Source organism: Megalops cyprinoides, chromosome 10 (genome assembly GCF_013368585.1).
Source record: "Megalops cyprinoides isolate fMegCyp1 chromosome 10, fMegCyp1.pri, whole genome shotgun sequence".
NCBI classification, from domain to species: Eukaryota; Metazoa; Chordata; class Actinopteri; order Elopiformes; family Megalopidae; genus Megalops; species Megalops cyprinoides.
The window spans coordinates 20921649-20943620 of record NC_050592.1 but is presented as its reverse complement, the minus strand read 5'-3'; the positions used below and the strand labels follow the sequence as shown (position 1 = coordinate 20943620).

The 21972-nt window shown below is 41.5% G+C and overlaps 1 protein-coding gene across 1 annotated transcript in view; it reads left to right on the top strand.

The window, feature by feature from the left end:
* Positions 1 to 21972, top strand: part of ulk4 (unc-51 like kinase 4) — a 96505-nt gene that overhangs the window by 13585 nt on the left and 60948 nt on the right. Inside the window, exons 16-22 of the mRNA XM_036539547.1 lie at positions 147 to 193; positions 941 to 1019; positions 9343 to 9450; positions 11408 to 11491; positions 18390 to 18551; positions 18933 to 19115; positions 21451 to 21578. Of these exons, the coding sequence (XP_036395440.1) occupies positions 147 to 193; positions 941 to 1019; positions 9343 to 9450; positions 11408 to 11491; positions 18390 to 18551; positions 18933 to 19115; positions 21451 to 21578 (791 nt within the window). The remainder of the gene's footprint in view (positions 1 to 146; positions 194 to 940; positions 1020 to 9342; positions 9451 to 11407; positions 11492 to 18389; positions 18552 to 18932; positions 19116 to 21450; positions 21579 to 21972) is intronic.

Genomic DNA, 21972 nt, shown 5'->3' with positions numbered 1-21972 from the left:
TTTCCCCATTTGTCTCCTTTTTGTTTTCTCCCTGTCTCCCTCTCGCTTTCGCACACCCTCTCTCCCTGTCTCACACACATGCTCCCTTCACTTCCTCTCTCCCTCTCTACCCCTCCCTCTCCCTCTCTGTCTCTCTCCTTGAATAGCTGCCGTTGTTGACCCAGCACCTCCGCACAGCTCCTAATTGGGATGTGTGAGTATCTTCAGATTCCGGCTTTCAAACAAGCCTCCCTGTCCTCTGCATTCAGTGTGGCTGTGCATAGAACAGCCAGCATGCCCTACTGTTTTTGTTTGTATCTGTTGACAGCTCTAAGGTGCTGTGTCCATTTGTCTCTCAGAAAATGCATGGAAGCACTTGAGACAATTCAAAGAGAAACTGTTAAGTAAACTTGTTAATATCTCAACAGTTAATTTTTGCACTTTCACTTTTTCTTGACACTATAATAGATGTCCAGGGATATTAGATAAAATGGAGTCAAACTGTTAATTCCCTTTTTGTGAGGTGTGCCTTTTGGTTGTGATGTCTGTCTTTTATTAACAGTATTTGCATAGTGCAAGTCATATGTGACCTAGTTATATGGACAAACAAATATCAACTCTCTAATATTTTGTGAAAAATGCTCTTTGGTACAGAGGAGGTAATAGTATTAATATGTCAGTTTATGTCCTGTGATTTCATCAGTGTATCAATCAATCACTTTTAGATACGGTGCCCCTCACAACAGAGATAGAATTTTGCAGATCACAACAAGCTAAATAAATAAAATGCAAATATTTAAATGATTTAAATAAAATAATGCAGAAGGTTTTGCTAGAAATGAAAGCAAATGAGAGAATATATATCAGACACAGACTGACCAACAAAAAATATAATAATGATAATTTCCAAAGAGAAAGGGAGTAAAAGAGTGGGACTGTGAAGCTGATGTCCATCTTTCAGGAGGACGAAGGTGATGCGTGTTCTGGGGCTATTGGCCTCACACTGTGTGGAGCTAAAGGATGAAACGCCAGTGGCAGAGGTGAGTGCCACACATGTGGTCACAGAGATCCTACTGTTATCGATAATGAATGTGGCACCTTCTGTCCCTATTCATGGATTTAAAGGGCTTCACAGCCAGAAGATGTGATCATTCTCAGTCAACACTTACGTGTTTCCCCTGACTGAGTGACGCATGACCATTCTTACAGTAATAGTCACACATCAGTCCTCACATGGTTATTGTGGATTGGTAGAGTCCATGTAATGAGCAGTTACTTTGTTTTATATGTAAAAAGAAGTCTTTCATTGATGGGTATTAACCTCTGACCCAGTATACTGAACATCTGAGATGGGCAACATACCTGTCATACTACTGAAGATGTGTAGTAGGTGTGGTGCATCATTGCATCGTTTGAGAACTTGACAATTGTGTTTTTGAATCATGATGCACCAATGGCTGTGCAATCAACATTTGAATGGAATGAAGATTACCAAAAACTCAATGTATCTATGTAGAGAAACAGATGTTGCAGCAGATGCAGTAACACTGTTCTGTTGCACAAACTAATCCCACCAGATGTCAGTGGAGGCCTGCATTTCTCAGAGCTATAGATAGAATTTGGCCAAGTGAACAACAGGCGGCATTCTTGCACTGTCTTCAGTGTACTGTCAAGTCTGCAGTTCATTGGTTTCACATTCTTTGGAAACTCATTTGACCTCTATCACATTACCCAACATGTCTCACATATCATCAGACACTTAAGAATGTTGCTAAAAGCAGGTGGATTTATTTCTCGATGGATAAAACCACTACAGAGTAGGTGGGAGCTGTAGTTAGTCACCTTCAGCATTGAAAAGTAGCTGGGTCATATGAGGATTTAGTTAAATATAAGCTTAGCTAAAACAAACACTTGCAAGATTAAGTGCAAATCTATTTTCCAAGCAAAGGGCTGATTCAATGTCAGACCTCACTTTCCTCCAGTTGCATCTGTGAAGTTTGTGGAATAGCAGCCTTACTAAGATATTCATCTGATCACTGCCAAAGTTTTGCCACTGCTGACAAGAATACATTTCACTTGTCCGCTAAAATTCTCCTGCTGCTGATAAACTTTGTCACCAGCTAATTTGTTGTCAACAAGTAGTGCTTATATATTCATTGTATACATAACAGCAATGGTATGGGCCCAATGCCTGCTAGATACATAGCTAGCTACATTTTTAGGTATGGACATAGTAAGGAGTATAGTTATAAACACATGATGGAATAACAGTTTCTAACATGGCTAATATCGTATAGCTACATATACATATACATACACTATATGGACAAAAGTGTTCGGACACCTGACCAATACATTGTAATGACATTGCATTCAAATACATATACTTTAATATGGAGTTGGTCCCCCTTTTGTAGCTATAACAGCTTCCACTCTTCTTGGAAGACTTTCCACAAGATTTTGGAGTGTTTTTGTAGGAATTTGTGCCGATTCATTCTGTAGAGCATTTATGAGGTCAGGCACTGATGTTGGACGAGAAGGCCTGGCTCGCAATCTCCTTTCCAGTTCATCCCAAAGGTGCTCGATGGGGTTGAGGTCAGGGCTCTGTGTGGGCCAGTCAAGTTCTTCCACACCGAACTCATCAAACCATGTCTTTATAGTCCTTGCTTTGTGCACTGGGGCACAGTCATGTTGGAATAGAAAAGGGCCTTCCCCAAACTGTTGGAAGCATAACATTGTCCAAAATGTCTTGGTATGCTGAAGCATTAAGATTGACCTTCACTGGAGAAAGCCCAAACCTAGCCCAAACCCTGAAAAACAGGTGTGGCCAAATACTTTTGTCATATAGTGTATATGTGCACACATAATTGATTATTTGTGAAGCTTTGCTCCTGTTGGACACTGTTGCTAGGTCAGTTAGGCTTTACCGAATATTCATCTCTTAACATACGGCAAATTAACGAATTTAGCAAATTATCTCAAGAGGTAATGGATCGTTTTTGGACTCAAATTCAGCTGATATCAACCAGAATTCAACAACAGGATCTTCAATATGCTGTTGAGGGATACATTCACAATATTACTAATTAAGAGGAAGCAACTATAAAAATAGAGGAAAAAGTCTGACAGTCAGAGCATAAGCGGGGAAACCCACAATAGCTGTCACTTGATAGCCTTACCTAGCAGCATTAAAGCTGAGATAGCACCAATAACGCAACCTTAGCTTGGAATAGGACATTTAGAGTGGCTGGTAAAAACTTGGAATAAAAGAAGTAGATGAACTTTGCAGTTATAAGTTTAATTATACACTTAAATTTTATGCTTAAATTTTAAATTTTTAAATTTTATTAATTGATTATTTTTATTACTTGATTATCCTTGGGCATATGTAGACATACTCTATTACCTTTCCTGGGTTCGGCTGTGAATGTGGTCTTCTGCACGACTTTATCTACTGTAAATGTTGGTCTTTTTTCTGTGCTTGGTGTGTGCAATAAAAGCAATATGTTCAGGATACATTCTCTTCCAAGTTCCCCAAGCTCACCTTTTCACCATTCCTTCTGATGAAGAGAAGTTATAAATGGCTGCCCTAAATCATGTGTTCTCTTTTGTCTGACCTTGGTTGAAGTGAAGCTCGACAGAGGTTACAATGACGTTACAGCTGCTAACCACTGATGGGACAATCACTCTATGTGGGCCCAGCAAAGGATAAGGTATATTTGGTGTACTACAGTTTTACATGAACAACAGTAATCTTTGTGAAGTTGAATGTATAGGGCACATGCAACAAAATACCTGAACCTCCATAGTACAAGAAAAAAAGCTGTTGGACTAGCTAAATGTAAGCATTAAAGTAAAACTAGGTGTGTCACTAGATCGATCATATATCTGTTTAAGTATTTAGAATTTGGTACATTGATTTCAGAGCTGTCTCTCTCAGGGTCATAGGATGGCTAAACAGAACACCATAATGTGGGCTTTTTCTGGTCTGTTCGATCAGCCCATTGTGCATGGCAGTGCAGCATTTTCATTCATATTTTATTTAGTAAAGAAATAATAAAGTGAATCCCACAATTGTTACTTAACTTGGCAATGTTACTGTTCTACACATGATTCTGTACTTAAAGCCCCCAGTTTCTGGGGTCAAAATGAAAACATGTTCAATTTTACAGTTGACTAAAACAGAGTTGGTAAACCTGAAATCTACTTTCCTTGTAGTACTCTTACATAAATATAGCATTTTTTGTCCTTCATGGCATGAATTTTTTTTAATATGTGGATTTCAAAACACAGATATGAAGCAGCTATAGTCAGTTTCTGGGGAGGGTAGGGATCCCGAATATGATCGGGGAAGCATAAACAAATCATTACAGGTCAACTGAGATATATTGGTAATATTCGGAAAAAGGAGGTCTTTTCTTATTTTGTGGTAAATAAGACAAAATGGCGGACTTCACAGAGCCAGAGAATGTGCTGAGCTGAATGAGCTCCTCTCATTCCTGTCTGCAGTGCTATGGCTTCCACAGGCTGAGTGCTATGCCACCTAGAGTCTCAATGCCTGGGCATCCCAGAGTGTCCTTGCTGGGGCGTCAGGTTCTCACTGCCACCACTTTCAGATGCTCAGTCAGAATTTTCCTTGGATCTTGAGAAATATGAAAATTAGCTGAGGTAGTGCATAAAATATATTCAGAGAAAAAAATCATAAATCACACTAAGTACATTTTGTTAACTCACTGCTTTTAATCAACTGTACATGGTTACCTTAGTGATATTTGTGTCTATGTTAGATATGACTATCACTTAGGTATGTAATATTTGTTAAATTATTGAACTCAAGGTTCTCAAAGCTGGATTCAGAATGAAAAAAAAAAAAAAACAATACATATAAAAGCATCAAAGCAGTGTGGGCATATTCAATTTCCATAGATTTTTTTGTTTATAGGAGAGATACAATGCTGAAACATTTTGCAAATAAATGTGGCGCATTTAATAGAATTCAATGGAATGAAAATGCTTTTTCTTATTACACAGACGTAATAATTTTAAGGTGAACACCAAAAGTCATGCTTTGGGTAAACAATATGCAAACTAATAGGAGTTCATGGCTTGGTTTCCCCGTATTTTCTGTTCCATGCGCAAATAGTGGAGTTCCCCAGTGCTTTGTGCCTGTAGTTTAATTCTTTTTATACATAGTGACAACAGCATAGCAGCCACTGAAAATATGAAAATTTGAATTTATTGGTTCACCAACAGATTTTTCTAAATAAATAAAAACAAAAAATCAATGGCATGGGGATGAAGATGGAATCCTGCAATTGTAATAAGGGGGGAATATCTTTTTTCTGTTTTAAACCAAGCTTTCTGTGATCACCAGTTATACACTGGGCTTGTCTCATTGGGAAAACATGCAAGTGGGCAGGGCAAGGCAAATGCAATCCTCTGATACACACGCATGCCAATGAGAATGTTTCTCACACTGCAATTCCCACAGCGCACCACAAAGGAGGTGCCATTCACAGGACAGGAACATCTCCCCGGCGTCGTATTTTTTTCAGTATCTTATTGCGAAGGTGAAAATTACATGTGGTCCTATTCCAGTGAATGGGAGCTCCCTCTCTAATTTACATAGCACCCCTCTGGACAGGCACGTGAACAGGAGGAAAATTAATCTTGTACCAAACTAATTTATTAAGGTCATTTAAAATGATGACTGAGTTACAGGATCTAGGTGCCATTTGTGGAAATGTTTTGACTTGAGGGTATCAGAAAACAGCCAGCCACTTGGTGTTTAGACAGGAAAAACTCAGTCAGTGCCGCAGGCTCTACCTGTAGATAATGGATTGCTTTATTAATATACCAAAGCTCTTCATAAGAGAATTTGATTTCCCTTTACTCTTTGTGACACAGCCTGTCTTCCTCAAAACTGCCTTTGGCATTTTCCATGGAAGTTTTGAGAATAATGACTATAAGAATATTGTTTAGTGGTTTGTCTAGAATGTTTGCAAATCTGGACTTTGATTATGGACTTATGTTTCATCACATCAACAGTAATCTGATAGAGGAATGAGAAGTGCTCCTTTCTTACTTGGGATTAAGATGTGAGAAGGAGAGTTTTGCAAAGTAAAAAAGTTTTTACTCTCATTGCTTTTTCTTCCCACTATTTATAAGCTGCTTTGAGACCCCTTCTCAGCTCTGTGCTGCCAATTCATACTTAAACACCCTCCTAATTAAGTGTCAAAGTAATCATTTTCAGCAGTTACAACCTCCCCCCTACCTCTACTCTCTTCCCTCCTGGCATCACTGACCCACATACAGGAAGTACCTCTGACAGCAGTGTGTCAGTATTGCCCCCGCTGTTCCATCCCACATCCCCAGAGCAGCCTTGCTGCTGTCTCCAGCTTTGCAGAGCTGCTTCCCCTATTGTCTGCGATCAGCCCTGTGAAATGAACTGGCCCCAGATCAGTTCTAATATTAGCCTGTGTCCCTCAGGCTCCTGACTGCAGCTGCCTGCTGGTTGCACTCCTAGGTGAGAGTGAGGAATGTTGTTCTCTTTCCCTTGGTCTCTCTCTGTCTGCATCTCCCCCTTGCTCTTTTTTCCCCCTCAGATCCTCTCCTCAAGAATCTGCCAAGGCATTTTAGGGCACGCAGATACAGTATAAAATCAACTCTCTCCCTTCCCTCCTCTTTTCAGAACAAAACAAGTTGGCATAAATAGAAAAATTATAATACTAAAATCATAAGATTTACAATAGATTCTTTTTTAAAAAGAACATTATAACCCCCACCTTTCCCAAACTGTCAGCAGGATATACACCTTTGTTTTGACTTACATCTGTCTTTCTTTTACTTTCTCTTTCACACACTTTTTCCTCCCTCCCTCTCTCTCTCTCTCCTCTCTCTCTCTGCATAAGCTGAGTATGGCCCATATTCTTTCTGTTGGATGAGTAACTCTGAGGATGAAGGTTGCAGACACTGTAGCGGGATTTCATGTTTTGCAACTCTCTTCTTTGAAGTTTAATTGTCATGAGAAATGGGCTCGTTTTCCTGATTTCTTCCAAAAATGTCTCAAAGTGCTGATTAGCGATTGCAGACATGTTTCTAGTTTTTAATCAGCATGAACAACAGTAAAGAATGCCTTCAGATTCACGGAAGGCAAGAAGAGAGAAAGTGAAGGAAATTGCATCATTAATCCCTGTCATGTTTCACTGCAAAATAATAAAGCCTGGAAGAGTTATCAGTAGGCCTTCATACCTGCTGCTACCAGGCCTATTTCTTCCCTGAGAGGAGAACACAGTGCTGTCAGACAAGGGCCCCCCACAGTCGTGTAAACCAGCCTGTTTATGCGGTGAGCTTGTCAGTGCTATAAACCTCCCCACTACGTTTTTATGTGTTGAGGTTTTTTTATGAGTACTGTACCTCAGCTTACACTTGGGTTTCCTGTCAGTTATTGTAACTAACAATAGACACTAAGGTGGTGTGGTCCTTAGTAAAGGGTGAAAAATTGTAATGAGATGAGTGCTGTATTGACTCCTCTCTGACAGCCTTAGTCAGTGTTACAGCTCTTTCACATATGGCATTCAGATTTTAACCTACTGCCTTCTCTCAGGGACAGAAAAGGAAATTAGTGCGATTTCAATAAAAACAGGAAAGCCTTGATTTTGGGGAGATTGTGGAGTCTGCCCTACAGCAGCTCCATTTTTTCCAGCTGACTTATTGGAGGCTTGAATATTCGCCATCTGCAGTGAGGAGTGTTTACTGTAGTATTTCCTGGCCAGAGCGTGTTTGCCATAGGATATGTTTACCTCTCAGGGACAATGATAGAACCAATTCACTTGTTTCACATAGCCCCGGTAGCTCCAGTGTTTGTCTTCTTTGTGCAAAGTGTGTTTGATTTTTGATCATCCATGTGAAAGCGTGCGTAAATGGAATGCTTGGCCAGCTTCAAAGCAATGCAATGAGAGCATTTTGTTTTTATTTGTATAGGATAAATGTTTGACCACAGCTGAACAGCCCGTACAGCAAAGATAGAGGAAAATGATTCAGGTGGTATATTAGCATGTCTTTTGAGTTGAGGTTTAGGGAAAGACACCTGTTTGCCGGTAGGGCATTCTCTTGGTTGCCATGGGCCATTGCCAGAAAGCTCCTGTTGACTGTGCCCTTGCAACATTCTCTTCTAACTCATGATGAAGGGAGATTGTGGTGGGTTGGTTTAAGATAGCTGCTATAGTCCCATACTAACACTAGCACTGTGACATATGTGATAGGTCCCTGTCTGGAGATGTGTCTGTTGTGCCATTTCGAAAATTGGGCAAAACCAGCAGAAAATTTTCCAGAGGGGATTATTTTTTGCAAAGAACTGCGTAATAAGGTTTTTATTCTTTAAATTGGGAAAGAGGCCCAAATGTATTGTGATATTCATGCTCAGAGCGTATTCTATGGGATAAGTTAGCTAGAATTCAATTTCATCTTGGCAGCCTGCAGCTCTGTGGTTTAAAGCTGTCTTTTTTGTTGGGAGGTGGAGTCTGGTGGGGATGCATCACGAATGTAATGATTTGTTTGGCTCAAATAGTTTTGCAGTTCAGCTTCAAATTCATGTTTTATTTTTCTACAGAAGAGCAGATTGTCACTCAGTACAGAACATCTCCTGCCACAATGTGTTTTGTGTCTGAAGCATTCATAAACATCTGTTTCTGGTAATGTCATCATTTGCAAAGATATTTACAGCATGATGTGATTCATGCAGAGAAACAGCCTATCTGCATAGCTAGTAGAGTTTCTGCAGTCAGCCCGCCACATCTCCCCACATTAGTGAAAGAGTTCAGAAGAGACACTACCTGAAATCCCCAACACCATTTTACAGCTCATGACTGCTCACTCTTAGTGGACCACATGAGATTCACATTGGAACACAGTCCTGGTTCCTTTGCTCACTTCTCACCGGGTCATGGTCCTGGTTTGTGTTACCACTGTTCTGACCTCAGTCATGGTCCTGGTCTTTCTTAGCAAGATTCACACCTGGACACAGTCTTAACTTCTCTTGGTGAGGTTTGCGCCTTGCCACGGTCAGTCTGTGCACAGAGGCTATGCTAAAGCCTGGAATCAGAAGTGAACTTTTGGACCATTTTACAGCACCCTAATGGGCTGTGTGGGACTACAGATGCAGGGGGACCTGGATGTGCCGATGACAGCAGTGCAAGTGAGAAACATACATGCTGCCGCGTATGGTAACAGTAGAACCTGTCATTGTGGATGCTTACAGCCAGAGACCAGGTTTGTCTCTCTGTTGCATAACTGTAAACTCAAAAGACAATGTCTGTCTCCAGGGGGGTATGAGATGCTAACATCTGTGTCCCGCTCTCTTAGGCTGTGAACACCTTCACAGAGCTGGTCAGGGAGAACTTTAGGAACACAAAGCTGAAGCAGTGCATGCTGCCGCCACTGGGGGAGCTGCTGTACCTTCTCGCCAGCCAGGTAAGACACGTGGTTACCGTCTCTCAACGGGACTGTTTTTTTCCGCTCCCTTACAGTCTGTATATCAGTCAGGCATATCATTGCATCTATTTGTGTCTGACATTCACTTGCTCAGCAGACATTATTCTCAAGGGTGACTTTCATAGGTTTTATTTAATATTTTTCATATACACTGACATATTTCATAACTCAAACTGCAGGGCAACAAAATGTGGGAGTTGATAGCCCACAGAGACACATAAAAGCAGAATTTCAATTTTATGCTGTAATGCACAGAATTTCTCACTCTAAAAATAGTTCCACTTCTCATTAGTTATGGGTCGCAGCAACAACAGAAGTTTTTTAATAGTAAATAATTCTAATTATGGCTATTAAAGTAATTAACCATTAATTAACTGTTAAAGTAATTATTATAATATATATAGTAGTTACTATAGATATATTAAATTATACTATAAATTACTATTTATACTGTTTTTTGCACCGGCTTTTCCACTGTTTTTACTGTGTAACATCTATCCTCTGATAACCTTGAGACTGAGCTACAACTATGGCATCACCCTTGTTTGTCGTCATGATCCCCAGCTAGTTATAGATCCTGTTTTCCTGATGACCACTGTCCTGTCTGCATTAATGTCCATATGTTGTATAACATTACTATACATTTAATGTCCAATAAATGTACGAAGAACACAAAGATCATATTTTACCCTTATTTTTATTTGCTTCTAGCAAGGCACATTTCTAGCTTGTGAGCTTGTGATCAGTACCTAGCTATGTTGTTGAGTAGCTTATCAGGTTTACACAGCATAAAAGAGGAATAATGCATAGACAGGATTATATGCCATCATATTCACTCTGATGAAGGCCATCAAGGATGTCCTTTCCATGTGAAAGTATGTGTATGTATTGTATAGACATATTTCCCTTTGAATACTGAATTGTATCCTTTCCCGTGGCTGTTTTAGCCTGTCTGCTTCTCATTGTCTCTGAATCCCAGGTTGCATGATTATTAAAAGAATGCAACAATTTTTGCTACTCTCCTTTATGAAACATAATTTCTACATTGTGTTGTGTTGAGGATCTCTCTGTTGTGAGTGCAAGGTGTGGACACATTGTAGATGAGGGTCCTCTATGCTGTGACGTCAGCTCTTATCACTCTAGTATTCCCTCCCCCTTCACCTGTTGTTCTGGGAGCCAGGTGAAAGCTGTGAGCTGAAAGTCATTTCTAAGCCTCAGCACCAGGATAAGAGGGATCTCCAGGTGCAGACAGCCTGATATGCACACGACAGAATTCTGTTTGACCTTATTCACCTATTTGCTTGGCAGCTTGGCATAGTTTGCTTTTTTTCTCAATATATTGATTCATACAGCTGGATATTAACTGAAGCAATGTATGTTAAGTGCATTGCTCTGAGGTGCAGTAGCAGGTCTCCAGGATTCCAAACTGCGCCCTTTTGCTGTAAGCCCAATTCATGTGCATATTGCACTACATCAAAATTCATAACCTCCGCAACCCTTCTGTTTTCAGCTGGTTACACTTGCTTTATCAGAAATCATTCGTATTTTTGGGAATACTGAATGAGCATTTAACTGTTAAGCCAAAGTTCCTCTCTTGGCTGCTTTGGGCTTTGCTGCATCACAACCCAAGATACAAACACACTGCCATTTGAAAAGATCCACAAACTCAAACCAGCAAGAGTCCATAGGCAGTAAATAAACTGTGGACAGAATTCTGTAATTCTGCTTCACCCAATTTCACAAACACAACCTCCCAGCATTCTGTAGTCACACAGGAGCTGTCATTCTCTGCAAGTGGAGTTATTTACCAGAGGAGTTATATGTGTGTTGACCCTAATTAAGACAAATTTTATGTATCTCTAATTGTTCCCCCAATGTATCGCCATGCTCCACTCTGCCTCACTGCTTCCTTCCCTTTGGACTCACCCTACAGGAGGAGAAGAGAGAAGAGAGCCCGGGAGGATTGTGGGCTGTTCCTGCCGCCGCCTACACGGTGATAACGAGGTGCCTTCGGGAAGGGGTAAGACTCCTGCAGGGGGGCTTTGCTCGGTAATGATCCTCCTTTCCCAGCAGGCACTGTTTGCTAACTGCAAGGCGCGGGCACACCGCCGATGTCTCATCAGACCCGACACACACCTGCATCAGGGAACCCTGTGAGAGGCCGCTTGGTTAACCTAGCTGCATATTGAGCAGGCAGAGATGCGGAAGGGAAGCGCGTGACTTTGCATGGCCCTGAGACTGACTTGTTGATTTGTGCAACGTCTGCACATTTCAGATTCTTGACTTTTTTCAGTTTGCACTAAGAAAAGATGGACAGTTTCCCTGTCAGTGCTGTGTAATTGAATTTGAGCAGGATTTATTTATGTTGGTAGCTGGGATGAGTATGAAGCCTGACAGTTAGCTCTGTTGATGACCACTGGAGACGAGAGGGTATTGAGCAAGTATTGAAAGGGAAAGTAGTGATACACTTGAGGCCATAACTGAATGAACTTCCATTCACTTCCTATTGGATATATATTATCTGCACAGCTGGTAATATTATCATCATGTGTTGGAAATGGTGGCGTTAATTAATTACTATCAAATTTGGGTTGATTTTTATTTTGTTGCTGACAGATAGCGTGCAACTTATCTGAGGAGTTCACTGATCATCTGCTGTTCGGGAATCTTTGCATATTGGATATTTTTGGTTCTTAGAAGTGTTTCTTGCCTGCTAAAGAGAACAGCTTAAAAAAGACAAATCCTACCATGTGAATGATTTTCAAATGCTTCTGGAAACAGTTAGTGTATCACTGAAGGAGGCACAGTCTGCTGTCTTTTTAAACTGCTCACAAAGTGCATGGAAGCTTTAAATTAATATCGTCTGTGTACCTCCACGTGGATGCTGTTTTCAGAAGCATAGAGTTGACTGTTCTGATAGCAGTTCATTAAAGGAGACTTCGGTATTCAGATGCTGGTTGTATGGGGAAACCTGGTGGCTGCATTAAAAAACTTGGTGATCAAAACTTAATGGTGATAGAAGGTGGTAGCAGTACAAGCTTTGCAGCTAGAAATGGCAGTGATACAATATGATAGTATATGTATTATGACAGCATTTATTTTGGCAATATTTCCGAAAATGGTGCCATATCATTGTATGGTGTTAATGACTGAGTCGAGTTTATATAGATTCATCTATTCGGCTACATGCCTAACTCTACTGAATGCACTTTTTTGTAAGTCCCTCTAGATAAGAGCGTCTTAATGAATACATGTAAATGAAAATGATTGCTGGACATTAATGCCTCTAATAGGACAGACACAGACTCATATCTGTGTAAATAAATGTTACTTTTTTCTCAGCAAATGTAATTATTACTCCTTTATAAGACGTTTATAGAGCGTAGAGCAGAGCACAGGTCATGCAGAACCTGCCACCTGGGTTACACCAGCTCCGTAATCGCAAGCCAACATTGTACTGTATGGAGTTTCTTACCCGCAGTGTGTAAGAGGAGCGACCCTGCAGGGTAGGAATGAGGAGAAGGCCACCGAGAGGACAGGCATGAATTATACAAAACCAGACCGTGCAGAACTGGGTCATACCCAGCCCGTCAAAGGGGAGAGACGAAAAGCGCCAGAGTAGCGCGTGAAACCCATGTAAGCCTCGCAATGTGCATTTTTAATGGAGGACGCGGTGGCACCAGCTGATGAAACGGAAACTGGAACACGGAGGTGTCAGCCTTCAAAAGCGTGGCCTGACAGCGGGACTCTGTGGGCCGCAGCGCTCCAGCTCTCACGCCTCTGTAGGAGCTCTATCGTTTCAGTCCACAGGGCTTTGGACAAGTCTCACACAGACATACCACGTATTTAGCTTTCCAGGCAGAGTTTTACGGTACTTCCCGCAAATAAGAGAAAAAAAAAGAGTGAATACACATGTGTCTCTGTTGGATCTAAAGATTTTCAAACATCTGTTGCAGAATTAATATGGGGTAGCTACACAGAGTGCTTACACTATATTGCCAGAGAAACTGATCACATCCGTTTGAGTTGTGTTGCTCTATGTCACATTGCACTGTGAGCGCAGTGGCCTCGTGCATAAAAGCTGCAGTATAGGAGTTTGGTTTGTAGCCACGTATCGCACTCGCACTTGCACTCGCACAGCCCCCACAATAAACTGTGTCCTTGAGACATCCCTGCATGTCTCTGTCATGCAGTCCTTGAGTTTTACACTGTGGGCTGTCTGTAGGGACGCTATGTACCTCATCAGCAGAGGTTCATTGTGAGTAATTATAGGATTTGTTCACTGTACGCTCTCTCTGCCATAATGAGAATACAAGCAGGGAAGTGGAATGGCATTACGAGCACAGCGCTAGTGCCTACCGCTCTGAGTAACAGCAACTTCTACTCTCTGAGGGTTTGGCTTATAATGAGAAGAGAGTGCTTTTCTATTCCCACTCACAAGCAACGAATGAACTGCTCTATGCTGAGCTCTAATAAGCCAAGTAATCAGGGAAATAATAACTGCCTTCCATCGACATCATTAAGACTGTTATTATTGTTATTGAATTTTTTTTTCTCTTTTTTTTGAGGGAGGAACATTTTGACTGAAAGTGGCATTTTCTCTGGGGACAAAAGCGAGAACAAAACTTTTTAATACAAAGACCTTATAATACATAACTGCAACACAATATGACAGTGTTCAGATTTAACTCACAGTCCCGTGTAACCAAGGACTCTCTCTCAACAGAAAAGTAACATTTTCTTGCATTCCCACAATTGATTTCAATTACAGAACAGCTTGGTTTACGGTTGTGTTTGTTTGTCATTGTGCATGTTCTGTTGATGAATGTCTCCACATAATGCAGGATTGGAGCTGCACGAGCTAGGCTGTGAAAAAAGAAGGGCAGTTTCCCAGTAAGACAAACTGGAACAGTTACTCTGTTACCAGAGATCAAGGTCCGCTTTGGAGCACAAGGAGTGTTTTTGTGCAAGGAGGAGAGGTCATAGGGAAGAGAGCTCTGTGTGTGCACAGGGAGAAGAGCTCTGTGTGTCTGCACAGGGAGAAGAGCTCTGTGTGTGTGCACAGGGAGAAGAGCTCTGTGTGTCTGCACAGGGAGAAGAGCTCTGTGTGTGTGCAGCTGAATGTTTCTGCACCTTGAGGAGAGGTGACGATGCTGGTGTTTTGCCAGGCACTTAAAACAGACCTCCGTTGCCCAGTGTGTTCATCCCGCATGAAGCTGAAGAAGTCGTCCTATAATCTGTGAAGCAACTGACCTCATTCTGCCTAGCATGTTTGTTGTATTTCATCTTTTAAGACTCATAGACTGTAAACTTGACTGACAATTTTATACAGATCAACAAACTTTTGGTTTGTGGTTCAGTGCCATTTTGCCAGCATTGATTGGAAAGCATCAGAACATCAGAACACAGAACCAGACTGTGAATGACCATTTCCCAGAGGCCATGGCAGAACCCAGGTCCCAATGCTGAATAAAACCTACTGAACACAACTAAAAAATCAATCCAGAATGTTCTTAACAAAATCAGATGTCAAGGGGCAGCATTGTGGGTTCAGTGGTTAACCTGTAACCCAAAGGTTAAAGGTTGAAGCCTCTCATACTGAGCCTCAACCAGATCTACAGCACATGTGGGTGGGTCACCTCACACTCAGGGCTCTGCATTAACACAGCAGTGCAAATCCTGTTTAAGTCTGAACACAACTGCAATTGGATTTCGGAAATCTTGATTGCTTTTAACTGGATATTTTCCAATCCAATTGCTCTGTAGTCAGACTAGTTCAGGATTTCCATGCTCTGTATGCAAGTGCTTGAGCCTCTTTGACTACAGTGTCACAAACAGCATGGGTTTTGGTGGCTTAAACCTCTCTGGTTGCTCCTTTCCTGATTGGACATATGTACTAGTTACAGCATAATATCACATCGCATGTGAAACATTGTTTTGTAATTGCCATTATTTAGAATGCTTATTTGTGTGGATTTAAACCCAGAAAAATGTGAAAAATAGAAAAAAAAATATTTTTTTAAAATCTGACTTTTTTCAAAGCTCAAAGATGGAATTTCTCATATAATACCTTGCATTGAAGCCCAGTATATTTGAATAAAATGACTATAAAGCTGTTTTTTAAAACCCTCACCTCTCTCAGTACATGAAGGCAGATAGAATCCATTCTTGTTTAAACATATAAATATATAAGATATTACACGAAAGTTATATAGCACATGGAATTATACACATCTGTACGAAAGCCATAACAATGAGAATTGCTGAGAATTGTCCCCAGTGTAAATATGTATTTTACCAAATTAAAGGAGATTAGGTTTGTAATCCCGTTCAAGTGTGATTCTTCAACATCCCATGCAAATAAGGTTGATTTGATTCCAAAAGCAAGAATGAAAACAGAGGGAGATGCTAATAGCAGGGCTGGCTTTCAGTCACGATTTACCTAGCACTTTGTTGTAGTCCAGGTGCGGATCCGCTTCAAAAGGACGTAATTAAAGAAGGCACGTGTTTTCCTGCAGAGAGAGCTGCAAGAAAGAGCCCTCTGCACTCATGGACTGAAGTACTAAAACACAAATCCTGCCCCAGGATAAAAGCATCTGTACTTTCTGAGCTCTTGTGCTTTGAGTTCTTAATATGCAATATTTTATTTACCTTTTTCCTCCCGACTTCATTATTGTATTTTTTCATGGTAATTTGCATGCCTTTCAGCAGGCTTTCCATGGCTTTTAATGTTACTTATTTTTGTCCTTTGCTGTTTGAACCCTAGTAAAACACATCATTCTCCTCTCCACTCTCCATATAATACGTATAATTGACAAAATGAAACTGTATGGCAGAACTGGGAAAAATTTCAGCAATAATATAACCCTCCCTTAACAAACAAAACCATGGATTTGGTTGGAAAATCTGTCATACACAGACATTTAATGAGGTGGCAGGCAGGGACTGTTTTGCCATTCTATTGATGCACATATCTGTTTGCTGAGCAGTGTTGGTGTTAATGTGTAGCGGCTGCTGTATAATGCACAGACTGCTCTCCCCTGTGTGCTAATTAGAGGGCTGTCCTGTTGAACACACCATGCTGCCATAATGCACCGTGCTGCTGTTCCAAGGGAGTGTGCAGTAAGCTATACATTTGCAGAATCAATCACCCCCCCCGCTCCCTAGCAAAGCTGTTCGTCTCTGCGTCCTTGTGTTCTTTCTGAACCTATTCGGGTTTTGGATCGTTTAGTTGCTGTCCTTTGTGTCAGTGTCCTTTCTGTGCTCTGTCTGCCTGGATGCCAGCCTGGTTTTGGATTGTTTTTTTTGTGTTTCCCCCATATGGCTTAAAAGCTTGTAAAAAAGAGGTTGTGGGTTATATGCTTTACTGTCACATGTTGTTTGATTTGAAATTTTGCATGATGGGAAAAATGTGAGTCCCAGTGAACAGCGGCTGGTCATCGGTCAATTTGAGGCCCACGTTCCACGCTAATAGACCACAGGTCTGTGTCACCGGACCCCCTGTCACTTACACACAGTCCTTTATTTCATTGTCAGGTAGACACCCTGAAGAGGCATACTGTTTCAGCTTCATCAGTGCATTAGCAATTTCCTTACGCTGTTGTAGCTGACAGTTGAACTCAGTCCTGCAGTGGAGGGCACTTGTTATGGATTTTATATAAATGTTAAGATTATCCTTTGAAAAATAATGCTGCTTATAACTCTTCATTTCTAGAGACCTGAAGGACTATGGACCATTCATGGAAACTGAAAGCTCATATGAATTTGAAGTGATCTTTTGCATTTGCTGTTTGTAATTTGTCTTACGAATGATATTATTGAGTCAATGGCATACTTACACTGTGAGGTGTATATGGATGTATATAGAAAGATAAGGTAGCCTATAGCATCTCAGTAATGTTTGGGACCATGGATGTCTGTGTTCTTGAGCCAGTAAAGCACTGCTGAGAGAAGGCTCTCCCCAGTCATGTTTTGTTTCTTTTGGCACTGCATTTCATGGTAATGTTACACTTAAAGTGCTGTCATCAAACACAAGAAGACCTCGTGTGGCTGCTGTTGACATTTGAAACCTGTGACTGCTGTTGGGCCGGCTGTGTGCAGAGTGTGGCGCTCTGGTCCTCTCTGTAGCCTGCCGCACTGGTGACACGGAATTTCTGGGCCAGTGTGGAGAGTGTGTCGTAACGCAGGAATAGAAGTAGAACAGAAGAGGAAAAGCACCCAAATTAAGTCCAGCCAGGGAGCTGTGTCAGTTCATTATTTTGTCTTCTCCACCACAGCCATGATATACCTGGAAATCCTGGAAATCATTTATAGAGTAGTGCTCCAGGCAGCAAAATTGGGCTGTGATGTAATTTCATGAAATCCATACACCAGTATGTCAGATATCCTTTCTCTTTTATCTTTCCCCACAGACACATGCAGTTTTACGCTGAGGGGTGATGGAGTTGAATTGTGATGTTATCACCATGTACTGCTGCCTTATCTTTGTTGTTCAGTATCGTTCTGACATTGAAATTGACCATAGTATTTCACCTTGGTAATCAATTCTGCATTGACAATAGGCGTGAATAATGAGGCGTCTCATATTTCGCATGTAATATTATTCAGTGCAATGATCACAGCCTGGATGTCCAGCATTGTGACCTTCAGACCCTTTCAACAGCCAAACAAAATGTGTTTATATGTATGTTTCATCTCTCTCTCTCTCTCTCTATCACTTTCTCTCTCAGATGATAAATGGGAGATTTGAGAAATAAGGCCAGTAAATGTTAAGCACATTGTCTGTCAGTGTTAAGCACATTAATTACTGTTGATATTAGGTCCATACAGATGGCTTTGACAGTGAAATGTACTAGCATGCATGCAAAATGTGTTTGCTGATTAGCATGGGAACCTGTTTTACCATGTTCTGCCTGCAGGAGGAGCTGGTGGTGAACCACATGGCTGCCAAGATTGTGGAGAACATCTGCACCACGGTATCGCATCATGCCCAGTGCTTCATCACAGGCGAGATTGGCCCTATACTGTGGTACCTCTATACGCATTCCACCGTGGATTCACTGAGGGTCACTGCCATATCGGTGAGCTCCCCAACCCCAACTTTGTGTTTGAGTAAAAAAATCATTTTTTGCCATGTTGGATTTTCCACTGCTTTGCATTTTTCAAAAAAAGAAAAAAGCAAACAAAAAACACTGAAAATACCGCCTCCTTGACTGGTTTACACACCCACACAGGACTTAAACCAGTTTGTTCTCTGTTCTAGCACCTGGAAGGACTTTTATCACAAGGCACAGTAGTCATTTCTGTTTGTGTGTTTAAGCTGAAACTCCTAGAGACACTTCAGGGTACTGTCCCTGGCATGGAGACATCATGTATTTTCCATCAATCTCGAGAGAGAGGCATAATGACATCAATGCACAGGTAGTCTTACCCTATCTGTGGCCCGCTCATGCCCCCTGCAGGCCCTGTGCAGAATCACCCGCCATTCTGCCAGCGCCTTCCAGAGCGTGATCGACAAGGTGGGGCTGCCGGCCATCCTGAGCAGCCTGGCGTCTGGGATCGGCCGCGTCCAGCAGCACATGCTGACCATGTTCGCCGCCATGCTGGCGTCTGGTGCTCACTTGCACCGCCTCGTCCAGGAGAAGGTAAAGGGGCCCCGGCCGAGTCGAACCGTCAGCGCTACGCATTTCACGTCGTGGTGAGGAGAAGGTTTCTCTACCTGACACTTAACGCCGTCAGTCCCTGTCTGTTCAGCGCTCACTCTAACCTCCTCTGACAGCTAATGGGCCATTAGTGACGGTGAGACAGTTTCAGCGGCTGAAGAGATGAATGCCGTTTTCTCGTTCTCCTTAAGTGTGGACAAATAATGGAATATAAATCCCCACAGAGAACTAGTGAAAGGAAGTAAGAAGATTGAAAAGGTAAAATGGGGGGATGGAGAGAGAGAGAGAGAGATTGCTTGCAGTCTCTCTCTTACTCTACATCTCTCTAACGGGGAGAGGAAAGAGCTGGAAAGGGGAAAAGCTCCTTTCGTTTGATTGAATAAGTCCAGCTTGAACACTTCTAACCATTTCTCCTCACTTTGTTATAGTCTGTGCAGCTCTACATATTTCTTTTTATTCCCCTCTTGCACAGTAGGAAAAATCATTTTTATAAACAGTTTTTTGCAGGACAGGGTTCTGAGGAAAAAATGATGGAATTACTGTTAAACTTTGAACATTTTCACAAACCCATTGCTTCTCTGAGCCTGTGTTTAGCTCAGGAGTTTTGTCTGTGGTGACATCTCTTCCGTCTGTGAATATATTCCCTCAGGATTTATGCTGGCCAGCACTAACTCCCAAGAGCCCAGTCGCAGTTTGTCAAAGCCTAACTTATGGCTTCTTTAATACTCATATTGCTTTCAGTATTTTCATTCTAGTGATGCTGTTACTTTTGTTTATTATTGTTGAATAATGACCCCTATATAACATTCCCTTGCACAGAAATGACTAGATAGTCCATTTGTTAGATTTGACATGTTATTTCTGAATAACGCTGTTGTGTTTCACACCTCATCTGAAGTGGGAATCTGCTGGAAAATGAACTGGTGAAATTCATTTAAAATGGTGCCATCAAGGTTGTGTGAAATTGTCTTCAGTTCAGTCTAGAATTTCGCTTGACCTGAATTAATTTGTATGTAGATTTCCCATTTAAAGCCAGACAACAGTTCTTTTTAAAATCTTCTGCATCACCTCTGCACTGATTATGCCATCCTCCAGGGGTGTAAAATGCTAAACATTTTTATTTCTAACTCCTTTGACAAATAAGAAGTTCTGTAAGCTGTGTGTTTATTCATGCACAGTTTTTGCACAGAATTATGATGTTAATGAATCACTGAGCAGCTGAACTAATTAGGTAAGATGCTGCAGTGATCATAGTGTATGGCTCACAAAACCGCTGATGTAATTACAATTTATGCAAGAAGTTGATGCTTTTGATATTAATTACACTAACACGCACGTAAAAGTGTAACCTTAGTGGGACAGATTTTGTTTTGCCGTTCCGTGACATGTTGGAAGGTAAGGTTAATGAATCCCTTTTAATTAGCTGTCCTCTGTCCTCCATTTTTCATCTAACCTCATGCTTATGTGTTTCTCATCTATAGTGCAGTGCATTCATCTTTAGCTGTTCAGGTACCTTTAATACTGTATAATGCAGTATTTTGTAACACATCAAATACTAAATTACCCTTGAACTAGTCTACCCAGGCCCTCCTCTGACACCACACTGGTCACATGGCAGCGTGAGGTAGTGGGGTCAGGACAGGTTGTTTGGAAAAGGCAGTCTCACCCGCTAAACTGTCCCTTTTTGCCAGTTTGGAATTGTTTATCTATCTCACAGAAACACAAATCAATTTAGGCTGACTTCATTCTACTTCATGTAACCACCAAAGAGGTTGACAGAGAGTAAATGAAATAGATACAATAGGATTATTGAGATTAAATGATAAAGAAGCAAAGGTTAAATACTGTGCCTGCAGAAAAACTGCCCCACTCCACCCTCCACCCTTACACACCCCTATTTGTTCCTGATCTAGCACCATACAACTGTTATCTCTTTCTTAAAATAAAGTGTCATTCACCAGAAAGAGTTATTTGCCAGCGATACTGAACTGATTTCTGCAGTTGAGGAATGTTTGGGGGACCAAGGTTTAAAGTGCAACCATGATTGGATGTTGGATGTGTATCATTATTGGAATAAATGCAACAAAATAAGAGGAGGGGATGCTGAAAAATTATGTAGGATCAGTTATGATTCTGGAAGTGTCTGGTTAAACTTGTCAGTTATTTGAGCCACTCATGTCGCTGTCCCTCACACCTCCCAGTCGCCACGCATTCGCCATCCAGACGCTGGCTGTCCCTCTCGCTGCCCACTTCAGGCCAGCAGCAGTAGAGCAAAGCCAGACTCGACCACTTTCTGACAACGACTGTCCCTCCACAGGACTTAGTGACGAAGATGATCCGGTGTCTGGAGAGTCCGTCCGCAGTGATCCGAGCGAAGGCCTTCTTGGTGCTGGTCCAGGTTCTGATCAACAATCGTGAGATGCTGCTTCTGTGCTGTAACTCAAGGTACCAGACAATACAGCCAACGTTTGACTCAGATCTGTCCTCCGTTACAGGGCAAATCTCAATACCAGACAACACAGCCAACATGCAGCTCTGTTACCCATGACAGCTACAGTTCGGTTATCAGATGTTAGAGCCAGACTCTCACGCAGTTACAATTGCAATCCCTTTGTTATGATTCATGCATAACATATTAGTGGATTTGTGCTTTATTTTGAGGTTTATGGCGCCTTATGGTTCAGAAGTGATGTGTTATGTGACCATGACTGCAGGTGCAGATGTGTCCACTCTGCAGTGTTGTTGGACATTTTTCAGGCCAACAAAAAACTTGACAGAGTTTTACAAAGAATTACATAGTATGGAGGATTTAAAGCCTTGTACCTGCAACCAAAGTCAA